The sequence below is a fragment of the Acyrthosiphon pisum genome, chromosome A3 (assembly GCF_005508785.2).
Source record: "Acyrthosiphon pisum isolate AL4f chromosome A3, pea_aphid_22Mar2018_4r6ur, whole genome shotgun sequence".
Classification (NCBI taxonomy): Eukaryota; Metazoa; Arthropoda; class Insecta; order Hemiptera; family Aphididae; genus Acyrthosiphon; species Acyrthosiphon pisum.
In genome coordinates, this window is record NC_042496.1 from 39,629,994 (window position 1) to 39,645,266 (window position 15,273).

At 39.0% G+C, this 15,273-nt stretch overlaps 1 protein-coding gene across 4 annotated transcripts; it reads left to right on the forward strand.

Moving 5' to 3' along the window:
- The first annotated feature begins 1,213 nt into the window (after positions 1-1,213).
- On the forward strand, positions 1,214-15,126 carry LOC100574155. 4 transcript variants are annotated; one of them, XM_029491247.1, is made up of 10 exons: positions 1,217-2,158; positions 2,549-2,887; positions 4,727-4,807; positions 5,407-6,767; positions 6,822-9,335; positions 10,411-10,638; positions 14,395-14,508; positions 14,570-14,664; positions 14,719-14,828; positions 14,904-15,126. In XM_029491247.1, exons 3-10 carry the CDS (start codon positions 4,743-4,745, stop codon positions 15,064-15,066), a joined length of 4,650 nt encoding a protein of 1,549 aa, XP_029347107.1. In that variant the 5' UTR covers positions 1,217-2,158; positions 2,549-2,887; positions 4,727-4,742; the 3' UTR covers positions 15,067-15,126. The 4 variants fall into 4 exon arrangements, with proteins under 4 accessions (XP_016662732.1, XP_016662734.1, XP_029347107.1 ...); XM_016807243.2 differs by having other exon boundaries at positions 1,214-2,158; positions 5,407-9,335; positions 10,414-10,638; XM_016807245.2 differs by having other exon boundaries at positions 1,215-2,158; positions 5,407-9,335; positions 14,398-14,508.
- The last annotated feature ends 147 nt before the right edge of the window (positions 15,127-15,273 follow it).

The window sequence follows — 15,273 nt, forward strand, 5'->3', positions numbered from 1 at the left end:
GTTACGGATTTTTAAAACGTTATATTTTATTCACAATATTATATATTTCCTTCGTGTGAACATGGCTATATAATATGCTGTCGAAACGCCTATTTTGTAACCAGCTTTAAAGCTAACTTTATATTGAAAATCTTTATATAATAGGGTTGTCACTTGTCACCATTGTCAGATTATTTGATTAATAAAATAAATAGCAGGTAAAGAAATAAGAGTTCATTACTTTAATATAATATAGTATTGTAAATAATTATGTACCTACTGCTTAATGCTTAATATACTTTAGTAGGTAGGTATGAGGTATCTATTAAATTTTTTTAAATTATTTAACATAAAATTGTACAACGATTCCTACCTTTTTTTTGCTAAAAAATAAATATGTTTATTGTTTCAATGAATATATAAATATTTATGTTAAACTTTAGTAACTTATATAAATAAATAAATAAAATTGTTATATCTCTATAGTCTAAAGTCTATAAATTATAATAAAAAAAGTTGAAAAAAAATAGTTTTGTCAAATAATAGCACACATACACTAGACAAGGGCAATCAATATATTAGTGTTCTTAAATGCATTTTAAGATGGATATAGAAGGATGCTTCAGATATCATGATAGAGAGAATTTTTTTGTAAAATAGAGAGATAAACTTTCACGTTGTAAAAAAAAATATTGAAGGGCTGACGGTGAGCGATGCGAGCAGGAGGCAGTGCCATTAGCTGTAGACTAAAGTTATGTAGTTAAGAAAATATATTTGTGGGGGTTTTCTATTTCCGATAAAATAAAAAAAATATGTGCCCATCATTTAGCAGTTGTGTATAGTTATGCTCTTTATATTATATCTTTATTTATCACCCCTCCCCCTACATGAAAAATGTTCCTTGCCGTTCCTGCGCTACTGCGTAATGGCATGTTTGCTTAAAAAATGTCTGCGTATACACGCGGTCACACGGAGGTTATCAAATCGATTTTTACGGAAACTTGACGTAGACGTGTCGTCGTTGGAGTTATTCACGGGCAATTTTCACACTATATTATTTCGGTCGCGGTCGAGGTTTCCGAATGCATATAACCATAAAACCGTCTGCCATCGCGTAATGCGTCTCCGAATCCCTGACTGGGGCGGCGGTGTCGTGATAAATGATCGTCGTCTTCGATTCGTCGCCGTCTCGGAAATGTTTCCGCGTCTATTTATAACGGATCCGTGCTTACGCACACACAATATAGTATAATAATGCGTGTTGTACTATATATGAAATACGAGGTGTTCGTAAGGTTCCGGACACCTTGACGTATTGATCCACATAGGCGCAATCAAATTTGGCATCTGCGAGTACCCACCCGGAATTTAAACACCAACAAAAGTGCGAAAATAGGTATATTAAACATTTTTAAAGTTAAGACGACATTCTGCGGTCGGTCGGTCGCATATATTTCTAATACGATATAATTATTTACAGGGCAAAATTACCAATTTGAAAGTAAAATATCAAAAACAACAACCACCGACGAGAGAGATCGAGATAATGCGTTAAATAGTATTTTTGAATTTAAATTTGAAAAAAAAAACGGTATTTTGGAACCGAGGAATAAGTAAATTACCGTGTCTCATGCAGTAACAGTGGGAAATTTAAATAACATATACTGAAAGGGGATGAGGGCGAAGCATATAGGTATAATGGCATTGGTGTGTTGGACTCAGACGGCGACGAATGAATCCTATGAATGCTATTTATATTTGCATTTTTATTTTTTTTTATTAATTTTGAACTGATTGCAAAGTTGTCCATGCTAACGCGGATCAGACTTCAGCCCCCCGCAACGGCGTATGCCTCACACACGCACGCCGCGTGATCTTCGCGACACCCTGTATACAGCGTGATACCCGCGCGCACGCACTACGCACACGCACGCCGAAACACACGCGTCGCCGGCGGCGTTGCACCGCCGTGACGCGCATTGCCGAAAAGCGCGTGCACCGCCGCACCAAAAAGCGCGTGCACCGCCACCGATTACTACTGGCCCGTGGCGTGCACCGGCGGACTCGCGCGCACAACGTCCCGACGGGCGACGACGGTGAATCGTCGTGTGCAGCGGCGGCCAGGCGCCGGTGGACGACGGTGTGAAAATCCGAAAGCCGTCAAGTCGGTAGCCGGCAGGTAAGAGAAAAAACCGTACACGTCATAAAATATTGCATATTAAGCACTTACTACGTCGTTTTTTTTTTAAATACCTACGCGTTTTTTATCATACATTAATATGAAAAAAACACTATAACAACGGTCGTGTCCTGTAGTCGGTGCCGATAATTATACACTGGCGGTGGGGGGCTACCGTGTCGTAGGGGTACATTTTTATTATTATTATTACCATATATATCGATCGGCCGAAGAGAGGCGCCGCCGTCCCCCACGTGGGCACACATTTTACGTTTTTGACCTCGGGACGAGTACGACGACGACGATGACGTATACAGACTATTTAATATTACTTCGTCTTTACCCCTAAACGCGACGGCGGTCATATTATATTATAATATTAATTCACAGCTGACAAACGATCGCGGACGGATTTCGACGATGATCGTCGTCGTCGCGGTCAATCGTCACTGTCAAAAGAGTCGTTCCGTCGGACTGGTGCGTCGTTGTCTCCTCGGAGTCTGCAGTTAAAGGAACATTTTATACGTCAGCTTAAGATTTTCAAGTTTAAATATTAACTGTTTGCAGTGCATCTCGCCGGCTATATAGAGCACATATTATACGATATCGTTTTGTCTTATGCAATTTGTCGTTACACAACACACGAAATGCCAAACTATAGTGTTGTGCGGCGCCGTCAGTTTTCGTCGCAGTCGTTATGTTTGGCGTTTGACGTTTAGCCGTTCATAGGTAAGTTAAATTTTATATTTATATTATACATAGATATATGCTTATTATCTTAATTACGATTTCTTCTTCTTCTTCGACTTCTTCTCGGGCGACATCGCAACCGTCATAATATATTATATTTTGTTTTACGCGCATACCGTACCGCAGTTTACTGTCGAACGACACGGAAACCTTTCCGATTGTTATTATATTATATATTATTATTTTGTCGTATACCTGTATACAAAATGGCATTGCTCTTATTATTATATTAGTATAGTGGTAAATGTATTTCCGTGTGCTTTAAGAGAATATTGCGGACGGGGCATATTTTTATGCGCATTACACGCCGTGCGACTGATTACCGCCACGCAATACGCCTACATATATTATTACTATTATTATTTACTATACTGCAGCTATCTATTATTGACATTAAACGAAATGGCAGAGCTTTGAAAAATTCGTATATGGTATCGTAGGTACCTGCAGTATATATATTAAATCGTATTCGTCGGTTGTAAGGGAATGTCTCGAGAAAAAAATATTAATAAATATACGCGATACGATACGATATATATATATACGAAAAAGATTGATGGATGAACCCGCTACGCAGACTTTTGATTTCGTGACGCGAGTACATTAACCTCGTCACCGCGCACTTGGTAACGGGCCACAGTTGTGTAATATCATAGAGTTGTTTTTTTCGTCCGTTTATTATATTTGGGTCGCGAATAGTTAAGTAGTGAAGCGACGATGTTTGGTCTTAAAATCTTCGTGTAAGACCACGATATATCGTATAAAATGACCGCCATGTACATGTAATATATTTATATACATATACTCAGATATACCCAAACATAAAACCACCGCACGTACCTACATAAATGCGTATTCCTACTTCCTGCGACGATATTTTACCGCGGCGTCTTCCGTTGTTTAGAAACGCCATTTTTGTTTTTTAAAGATAAAGACACCGCTCGATGACCTCGTGCAGGATACCTCTCTACATAGGTATACTGTTGTAGTAACATAACAATATAGAATATAAAATGTCCGCAGCACGACTGGCTGTGGTTTAAAATTTGTTGTATACACGACGGGTCAATATAGGTCAATCAATGGATGGTTTCCTCAAGTCTCACTAAATTATTACACACGCGCGCGCACTAGCAGAATATCTTTGAAACGCATGACATATATTGATATTACCTATAGTTTATAGTTAGATATCTACAGTAACCTGTCTATTATATGTGTCATAATTAGTAGTTTATACCGTCTTACTCGTCGGGATGCGCTAGATAATTACATTATTATAATATGTATTATTATTGTTTTTGTCGATCCGATACGAATAACGATAATAATAACAATAGTAATATCATAACAAATTGTATACTTACTGCTACGTCTGTATCATGTAAATATATAGTATGTACGATGTATATGAGCTGGCGCCACTTCCTCCAGGCCGCACGTGCTTTCCAGCGCTTTTATAAATACATTTCGTTGTATTGTTTCACACGCACATCTGGACAATCTCCCGGCGCAGACGATAACGCCGATACGGAAAAACAATATATATATATTTATAACGCGAGTCGAAACAACAACAGACTATACCTATAGGGCGCGTAACTATATTGTATCCCGAGATGCTCATCACTCGTGTAAAATGGCATAAGGACGATGTCGCGTGTTCCGTTCGTTTCTGTGCCGCGGAGCTCTCTCGAAAGCGGTGACCGCGCGGATATTGCAATCGCATTCCGGATAGGCACCGCAAATCGCAATCGCGTATAGGTGCTATCAACTAATTTTCGTTCGACTTTTTGTGAAACTTACGTTTTTTTCCAGTATCGACACGCACGACATGGACGTCTTCTCGAAGGCTGGACTGTTTCCGAAAAAACACCATCGCTGCATATCGTTGGAAAGGTAAGACAGCATGCCACACGCACCAACACTGACGTGCGTTCATGTCAAGTCCTGTAGTGGCATAACTACCAAACTTTGGTCCAGAGAGCGAAGTTTTCAGCCCCCCCCCCTTATCCAGGCAAATTTCTTGGAGGGGTGTTCTTACATTTGCTGAAATGATTGTATACCTACGCTCATCAATACATGTTGTATTGTGTACCCTTATCGTTTCACGAAGCTTAACCTGAAAGCAGTATAATATACTAGGTAGTACATAATATAGTGTATTTTGAGTGAAACTGTCATAGAACTCACGATTGTAAAATGTATCCCACCTTTACTATTTATATAGGTAGTTTTAAATTTTCAGTAAGTAACATTTACACTCATTGCTACAGGTCAATACAATTAAAATTAAATTTAAGTGTGTTTTGAATCATTAAAATACATTCAAAGCCGTAAATATTATTCAAAGAAAAACATACTTCACCCCCTCCCCAAGCATCAGCAACCAGCAACCAGCTATCACACCTTTTGACCTCTTTTGGTTAAAAAACTAAACCGCGATATCCGTACATAAAATTATACCCATGCTCTTATTTTTTTTTTTACATTTTCAGCGGCCAATCTTCGACTAAAAAATCATGTCTGCAAAAAACGCCGTCAGACCCGCCGAGATTTTTTCCGCGGCGGTACTCGACGCCGGAGTTGGCGATGAGAAGACACGCGCTCAGATATCAACAACGCGATGACGACGTCCCGCCCGGACAGCCGATATCAAACAAATCGTGTCAGACCGACATCTTAGGATTGGACAAATACTTGCAAAGGCCGACCGGTAACGAGAGCTCGCAAAACGAGTCTGATGCAGTTAGCTCGGAAGCAACGGTGGCGGCGTTGAGGACGTACAAAAAGCCGTCGAAAAGGCCGAAGGTCCGGTCGGTGGCGGTACACTGCGAGCGGAGGAGACTGTCGTTCGCGGCGCTCAAAGGCTGCCAAAAGTTCAAGCACGTGTACAAGCGCAAGATATCGTTACCCCAACCGTCGTCGGCTACCACCTCGACGGACGACGGACGGCGCCGGGACAGCAGAGTATTGCCGAAACTGTGGCCAGACCGGACAACGGAAACGGAAAGACCGGTGGCCGCCAACAAAGTCAGCGAGGCCGTCAAACTGCCCAAGATACCGACAAGGGATGCGCGACCGGAAGCGGAAAGGCCCGACGACGGTGGTGGCGTAAGGACGAGACTGGCTAGACTGACCAGGCCACAGTCGACGGGCAGTAGTGGCGACGGGAGTGGTGACCGGAAACTGGCGGCTGCGTATTTCCGGGCCAAATCAGCTCCGAAAATCTACTCGCCACGATTTCATGCCACAGTGCCACAGCCATCGGACCGCAGACCACTGCAATCTACGCCCGGGATCAGCGACACGGCCGATACCACGCTCGATATAACGTTCGGCCGACGACAGCCCGTTGACGCCACGTCGACGATGACGGACACCGCGGCGTCTGGCACTAGGACAGTGTCCACGTCCACGTCCACAACATTCACCGAACCCGGTTTCCCGATAGTGTTCAGCTGCGAGAGTGTTCTCCGGCACCCGTTGGATGGGGGTTACGTGTCACACACCGAGAGCCACCGATTCAGCGTGCACTACGTGTCAGCCGACTCTGCCCGGTCATCGGTGACGGCCACGTCAGACACCGATCGAGACACCGGCCCGTCATTGGTGTTCACATCAGCTGGTGCGTGCCAAAACGAACGGTGCCTAACCGGTGAATCAGTGTCCGTCACGCTAGGCAGCAAATCGAACGGCCAGGCGGCGTCCACGTCCACTACTGGCGTGACTGGCGAACGGCGTCTGGTCGTCGAACGCTGTACCGACGTACGTCGGTCGAAGGACGACGTGGTGGCCGACCATGGTACAGGCAATACGGCAACTAACCACGATACCATCGAGGCGGCCACCAACCAAGGTAACATTGCGATGGTTACTGACCACCGAACCAGCGAGACGGCCACCAACAAAGGTACCATTGAGACAGCCACCAACCAAGGTAACATTGAGACGGCTACCGACCTCCGAACCAGCGAGACGGCCAACAACCACCGAACCTGTGAGACGGCTACTGATAGTGGAACCTGCGAGATGACGGCCACCGACGACGACGACCAAACCGCTAGTGAACCACCACTGACACCACCGTCACCACCGTCGACCTCGTCTCTGTCATCGCCTTCGTCGGTCCGATACTGTTGGCCGGTTGACGAAAACCGCAGTCCGGCGACCAATATCGTAACGGTCGTGGGTGCCGAAAAGCTAGAAAACGGCAAACACGACACCGTATGGAAGACCGAAGAATTTTACGTTTCGGGAAAAGACGACGGCGCCAACGCGTTCGAAAAGCCTGCCCCGCCGACGGCAGTAAATAAAACTATTGATACTTTGGGTGAAGCCGGAGGGGGGGAAGATGGCGATGAGCTCGAATTGCACGCACGCACGGACGATGACGACGACGACATGCCATTACAATCCGACGAACGAAATTATGAGCAGTTGACACAAAACCATCAAATAATAGAATCCAGCCGTACCGTTTCGAATCAGTCGCCGAAACCCGACGACACGGAATCGGTGCTGGTGGGTCGACAAAACGATTTGGGACCAATCGAAAGCGATAATACGCACGCAAACGTTGTCGAGCCTATTGCAGCTGAGCACCACGGCACGACAAACGCCGAAACCACTTCTATAGAACAACACCGATCAATCGTGAACAACCTTCTCACCGTCCCATTGGATCGACATCCGCAGTCGGACGAGGATACGGCCGCGGCAGAGATCATGGCGTCGCGGCGTCGTAACGAGATGCAACGTTCCGAGTCGTCCGGAAGACGAGCGGCTGCGGGTGCAGTGGAGAAGAATCATCGCGGGGGCCAACGTGAAAACGGACAAACTGTGCAATCGAACGCCAACAAGCGCAACATGCCCAACAGACTCGACGATAATATGAGTCGCAAACGGGACGACAGTCGGGACGCCGATCCTCGTCACCCTGGCAATCGTCTGCTACAAGGGTCGTCGTCAGGCGCGACCCCCATACAGCACTTGAACGCGGTCGATCGCGGATCTGCGGCGGCGAATGCGACAGAGACGACTGCTGTGCCTCGGAACGCAGTGAACGACCACCCGCAACACAGCTACGAACCGTTCGGAAAGCGAACGAACGGACCTCAAGATGGCGGCAGACGTTGTGTCCGTGAGCAGGATGTAACGAACGACTGTCGGGGACGCGCGAACGTAGACGCAAAAAAAAACGAGGCTGGGAGGTCTGAAGTATATGGCACCGAAGGCCATGACCGCGACGGCGGGCACTCGTACGGCGCCGGAAAGAATCGCCATCAGGAATCTAAACGGAGATTGGAGTCTGTGGATGAGGCGACGGAGACTTCGAAGCAACAGCAGCAGCAGGAGTCGAACTACGTGGGTGGGTGTCTGTTCGGCGACTCTTTCAACCGTAGCAAGAAACCTCCGCAAAGGTATGGAGAACACGCCGAGTACGGTCGCAGATACTACGACAACGACCCGAAAAAAGTCAACTTCTTGTCGAAACCCGATTATCGGTACGATTACTATCGCAACAAGCACGTGCCAAAAACAGGTGGTCACAGCCCCAGGGACGAGGACTGCACAGTATTCGCGGACCGCGAGTCCCATCAAGACTCGACGGCGCAGCTTCCTTACTACTCGCACCTGGATTGCAAACGTACGTACGGAGGCGGTGGTGATAAGAAATGTACCGCAGACATCACCGACGATGATGATGATGACGATGACGACGACGACGAGAGTCTCACCGACAGCCTGGAAGATGGGTGCAAGTACGAGGGAACGGCCGTGTCATATTTCTTGGCACTTGACGGCCAAAAGTCGGCGGTCACGTTCACTCTGAAGATGCCCGGTACGCTAGAAAGTCGACTTAACCGGCGGCAGAGTCTGCTCAAGAAGCACCTGCACGTGTCGACGACGGTTCGGAAGTCGGCAGCGGCGGTACGGGTCCGTTCCCGTCACAAGGGGTGCCAGACGCTCTGGACTGTCGAGAAGGGGGTGCAGGTGCAACGGGGCTCCACGGCCAACATAGAAGACCGCAGGGCGCTAGAGACGCTGCTGGCCGGTCTGGGGCGCAACCACGTGTCAGAGAACCAGATCCGGTTGGTCGGTGGCCGGAAGATGGTGTCAGAAGGCAACCAGACGGAACACCCTCCAGCGAACCGGTATACCCAGACGACTAGGGATGTGGCCACGGGACGGGAAACGCCAGAATGCTGCGCGGCGGCCGGGAGACAGAGCAAAAACCAGATGCTCGCAATGAAAAAATTTTCCGCTGACAACGCTCTGATGGTGGGTGTGGTCAGGCAGAAAAAGTACTGCAAGGGAAAAGAAGCTTTGGACGGTGCCAAAAACGATCAACTGCTCACACTGTCCAAGGGTTGGATCAACTTTTACACGCTCAGAGCCGACAGTGCGGACGCGGAAGCACAAGGTATAATAAACATTATTCCTATAACCCGTTAGCTTAATCTTGACTCTCGGCAACAGTTAATATATTTTTTTTCAAATCAGTGATTCGAAAATGATATTATATTGAAAAAATACCCACTTGTTTTTTTGATGAATGCAACACACAAAATTCGTTAAAAATGAATGTCAAACAGGTGCATTTAATTTATAGCCTATAGGTCATAATATAGTTTTTATTTATTATACCTCAGGATCATTTTTTAAGTATGCTCATCCTATTTTTATACGTACCTAAATATATATTCAAATTCTGATTTTCCAAATTTTTTAACTGACAATTTTTCCAACTTCTATCTTTAAAATTGGACACTTCTCCTTTTTTCCCTTTAAATTATTTAAGTTGTACAACTTTGTGTATTATAAGGATAATAAACAAATCTATGGTAATGGCCAATGGGTTAAGTAGATATGAGGGCTATGATGATTTCAAAATGTTAGTAATTACTATTGATTTTTCAATATGAATAATTTGCAAAAATTATCCAAGTATAATAAATATTACATAGTACATCTAAATATCTAATATTACATATTATAGTTTATATTTTTATAAAACCATTTTTAAGGATTATTATCCTTAGTATAAATATTTAATAACTCAGAAACTACTATTAGAATTTTGATTTAGATACATAAATATTTTCAAAAAAATCACACACTGAATAATTTGCAATAAAAGGGAAAGTGTCGGGGGGTTTCTTATTTTAAAAACAGAAGTTTGTATCGCCACAAGACACTCTTTAAGGTAATACGAAAAATATGGTCTTTAAGTATACTCAATTCTATAAATCAGAATTTGAATAATTTTACTATTAAAAAGAAAAATGGGGGTGAGCATGCTTAAAAAATCATCCTGTATATATTAGTTGTCATTAAAATTGACAAAACTCGAATGTAGTCGTGAATTTTTTTTTTAAAAAAAACGTTTAAAACGCCTGTAGGTTCCTATAAGTTTTGCTAACAGAATCTTATATTTAAAATCTTAAACATTAGGTAAACCTAATCATACAAAGCATGACTCTTGTTTTCTACTGTAGTAGAATTTAACGATAACGACGATGAGGTCAAAGCCGAGGACGACAGCCAACAATACACTGTACACGTGCAAGCCATCCCCGAACCTGCCGTGACATTGCCTGTAGTACACGTTCCTCATCGCAATAATAATCTGCAATTGCCGAAGACGTCTAGCACTACGACCAAACATTTACCGAAACTCGTGCAGACAGAGACCAATAACAATCATAATTGTCCAACGCATTTAGGTAACGTTTAAATTGTTTACTTATTTGTACATGACATAATTGTTAATATAAGTTACTGGTTTAATTACCTCCTGATGGGTATTTAAAAAATACTCAAAACAAGGAAAGTAAAATATATTGAAGGTGGTCCCGCATTAACCAGTTAAAAAGTTAAAGTTAAAATAAAGTTTAATTTTTTTTTTAATTTTTAACTTAACAATAGATAGTAAGTTAATTTTATAATCAACTAATAAACTTAGTCAAGTTTAATTGACTTTCTTCAAAATAAAAACTTAACTTTCCTCGGTTCATTTAAAAATTATCCATCAAGTTAACATTTTTGAAAATTTTCCTTTCATGTTTTTATACTTAAATATTAATACTAAAATTAAAATAATCCAATACTAATATAATACAAACATTTCTGTTATTTTTCTTGATAAAATAATTTTGTAAATAGATATATTTTAGTAGATTAGATAGGCATAATATTATAAGACATTAAGGCTTAAATTGCTATTTTATATAAAAAAATTAATGTTTTGTTAGATTATTAATTGGAGGTTGGAATGTGTTGTCGTGTCAGTATAGTATAAATATTTAATAATCATAAGTATAAAGACATAAAGTAAAATAGATACATACACCGTACATTACGTTGAAAGTTCACAAAAAAATTGTTTATTATAATTTAGGAAATTAAAAAGAACGCACACTATAGTGTGATCCACATAATAATTTTAAAAAGTAGATTTTTTTTTTTTTATTGAGTTATGTTAATATTTTTTCCATATTAACTTTTAACTTAGCGAGTTAAATTTATGATTTGTTAGTTGTTAACTTTTAGCCTCTTGATCTTGTGTCCTCTTAACTTAACTTAATTTCAGTCAATTATTTTCATTAACTTTGAAATATAATATTTTAAGTTTGTAAGATATATTTTCAATTTCATCCTTGTAGGAACAATAATCCATATGCGTGAAACATGAATATATTTAATATTACGTTCATTATTAGTTAGGTACTCCTCTTTTACCTCTAGTACACTTACGCAGTCATGCCAGATATTTTAGGGTAACTTATTAATATCTTTTCCGTCTACATCAATCTCTTCTTCGGTTGTATTCCTCTCCCTATCTTTTCTTTCCATAACAACACTCACACTACTACTGAGTCATCTCTCCTCGTATTTCGTGATATACTCGAACCATCTCAACCTATTCTTTCTCATTTTATTCACAATTGATGTAACTCCTATACTTGTAAACATTTTTTATTCTATCCTCTATATTCACACTATGTATCCTCGATATTCCTCATTATCGTTTACACTACATTCATTTCATCTTCTTGTTTTCCTATCTACCTACTGTCAAAAATGTCTACCTATATAATATTATTGGCCTCGCTGCTGTCTTTAAAAATCTACCTTTTTAAACTTATCGGCATCTTCTTTGTCACACAAAAGTCAATTTACCTAACGTTTATCTTCAATCTGTATATTTACACTCAATCCTATTTTTTATATTCTCCTCAAAACATAGATAATTAATAATGTATAGGTAGGTATAGTAGGTACGCTACACATTAGTATTACCTAGGTACGTTTTATTAAACATAGGAATAAATTATAAAATGTATATCTATAAATTATAATACAAATGTTTATCGTACACCACATGAACACGTAAGAAAGAAATCATTGATAAGACACATCAAACTATTTAAATAAGTATCTAAACCTACATGGGTACATATTAATATATTATTATATGTACCTACCTACATTTGTCATGTGGTCCAACAGTGATCGTATTGCACCATTATTAGAGAAAACTCGCGATACATCGGTAGGTATAACCGTATAGGTACATACACACATTTTTTTTTACATATTATATGTAACATTTTTAAAAACATACCTAGGATTGTTTTTCAAGTTGTTACAATTCTCTTCAAAATCACTGAAATTGAATGGATTTTCACTGTTGGATAGTTTAGTTCGTGGCATGGATTCAATTCCTGTCTCTAGAAAATTGAACGATAAAATGGGAATAAGTAGACACCGCTGATAAGACCCTCATAAATTGGGACCAGTACCGATTGAATCTTATAGGCGAAATGCTAAAAAACCAACGAAAATGTTAATTGATAAGCACCCATTAACTTTATTTTGCTACTTTTTAATATTACCTATATGATATTACATATTATAAAATAGATACAATACATACAATATATACATAAGTAGGTAAACGCAATAATAATTGTGATAAATTTTAAATGCGATAAAAATGTTTTGTACATGTACCTATAATAGGTATTAATGTACCTATTATAGTACTTAAATTATAATATTATACCATATGACATGATTAAAAATCGGTAATAAGTATTAACCAACAGAAAAGTTTGAGTTTTATAACTGAATTTTCTTAATGTATTTGGATACGTCCGGACCGTTCCAAGCGATTTGGAGTCTAATAAGCGACTGACCCTTTTATCCGCGAGTCTTATAAGCAGCGTACTCTACTGTATATCGAATTTGACCGGGTTTTACAGCGATTAAAAAAAAATTGATAGGTAACCACTCACTTGACCGTGTTGAAAATCTGTGTTGTTTACATATGTTGTTAATTATTATTGAATATTTCCTGAAAAAATAATATGATAGGTAAATATAATATGTACATTAATAATAGGCATGTAAACAAATCTACAGACATTTATCCAAACATAGGTATTTACAATTTTAAAAGATTAAATAGTTCAATAAATATTTCAATAGGTATACCTACTTACCGAACAAGCAAACTAATTAATTTATTAACTTTTTTGGTTTATAACAATTTTAAATGTTAAATCAATTAAATAATTGTAAGTTGTAACTAATCATTACCCAATACCTATCAATATAGGGATGTGTAAAAATTAAAATGTAGGTACCTACTACCTATATTAATAATTATAATATCTGGATTTCTCAATAGATACTAGAGGTACCTAACCAGTTAGGTATATAAACCTACATACTATACAGGCATTAAATAATATAATAATTATTAACACATAATTTGCCATTCATACATTTGACATTTTGTATACAGTGTAAATATAGGTAAGTATTATAAAATATTGTTTTTTTTAATTGTAACTATAATTTTTTTTTTTTATCCATGACCTAAAATCTAATAAATAATGCCTATTTGATAAATAATAAATATCTATTTTCTCCACCTAGTACCCAGTATTGCCAGTATAGAAGTAGGTATGGAACAATATTATACTAGATTTATTCATAAATCTTACAACATTCTATATTATATTTTTTTAATTTTTAGATTTTATAATTTATATGGATAGAAATTTAATTTAGAAATACATTTCCAAATGATTTGTCATGAAACCCCAATTTGATTTGAAATACCTACGTATTCTTATTTCTAATGGCTAATATGATAATAACTTCACACAACTATGTGGTATATAGTACATGTGAATAATTAAATTTATATACGTAATATAAAATATGTATATATTGTTACATATTTTTTTTTTTTTATTACAAATTACTTATTGTAACTAGGTATATCATATATTATGTTTTAGTACTTACTTCAATTTATAATAGTAAGTACTTAAGGGTACTAAATATTAATAGTTACTCAATATAAAGCCCTTAAACTTTAACTGGTATTCTTTTTTTTTTTGTTTAGTAATAAAATAATTATTCTCATTCTTTGTAAGCTAATTAAACAATGTGATTGATTTATATAGCAGCAGCAAATGGTTGGTGTGTAAGCGTAGATGGTCCAAATAACATGCACATGAAGGTTTCATTACTACCGGATAAGGCAGGCATAAAAACATCTGAACATTTTGACCTGGATGGTAATTGCAATTAATATAGAAGAGTATCATGTTTTTGTTGAGTATATAAAAAAATTTTTAGACGAAAATAAACAAGATGCCAGAAGATTAGCTTTACAAAGGAAGACCAACTACATGCGCAAACCTTATAGAAATATGAAAAGAACACAATCGACGGTAAATCATTAAATTTAAAATTTTTTCTATACACATATAGGAACTCTTGTTTAGCCTAGGGACATGTTCTCTGCAGACGTTTCAAGAACAGAGTCTGCCTTGTCAGCCGAGAGCAAATACATCGAGACAATTGACACGCAACTATTAATCCACAAGGCTCGAAGGTATGATTGATCAGTGATCACATTTTAATCATGAGTTTATAATTATTTTTAACGGCATGTGTTTATTTGAAACAGACGCTTAAGTCAAGAATGGGACACAAGAATTCAAAATAGAGGTTTAACTGAATCAGTTCAATTAGTCGTTACAGGGGATTCGGTTTCCAGTAGAACATCTCAACATTATGCGACTAGAGGCCATCAGCATTGCTCATTCAGACGACAATCAAGAAGAATTTAATATAACATTTTTTATAAATTAATTATAATATTAAATACTATTTTATACAAGTAGGTGAATTAGATACTAACTAGAAAAACTTATAACTATTCACAATTACACATTTTTACATAATTCTGACTTTACAAGTTGTCTTAAGAATATAAGATGTTTCATCAAAATATTAAATACATTATTGTATTGTTATTATTCTTAGACTGAATGTAT

Coding starts and splice junctions, on each gene's coding strand:
- LOC100574155 (XM_003246780.4), top strand. CDS start 4,743: ATGGACGTCTTCTCGAAGGCTGGACTGTTTCCGAAAAAACACCATCGC. Junction 9,336..10,410: donor TGCGGACGCGGAAGCACAAG/GTATAATAAACA, acceptor TTTCTACTGTAG/TAGAATTTAACGATAACGAC. Junction 14,509..14,569: donor TGAACATTTTGACCTGGATG/GTAATTGCAATT, acceptor AAAAATTTTTAG/ACGAAAATAAACAAGATGCC.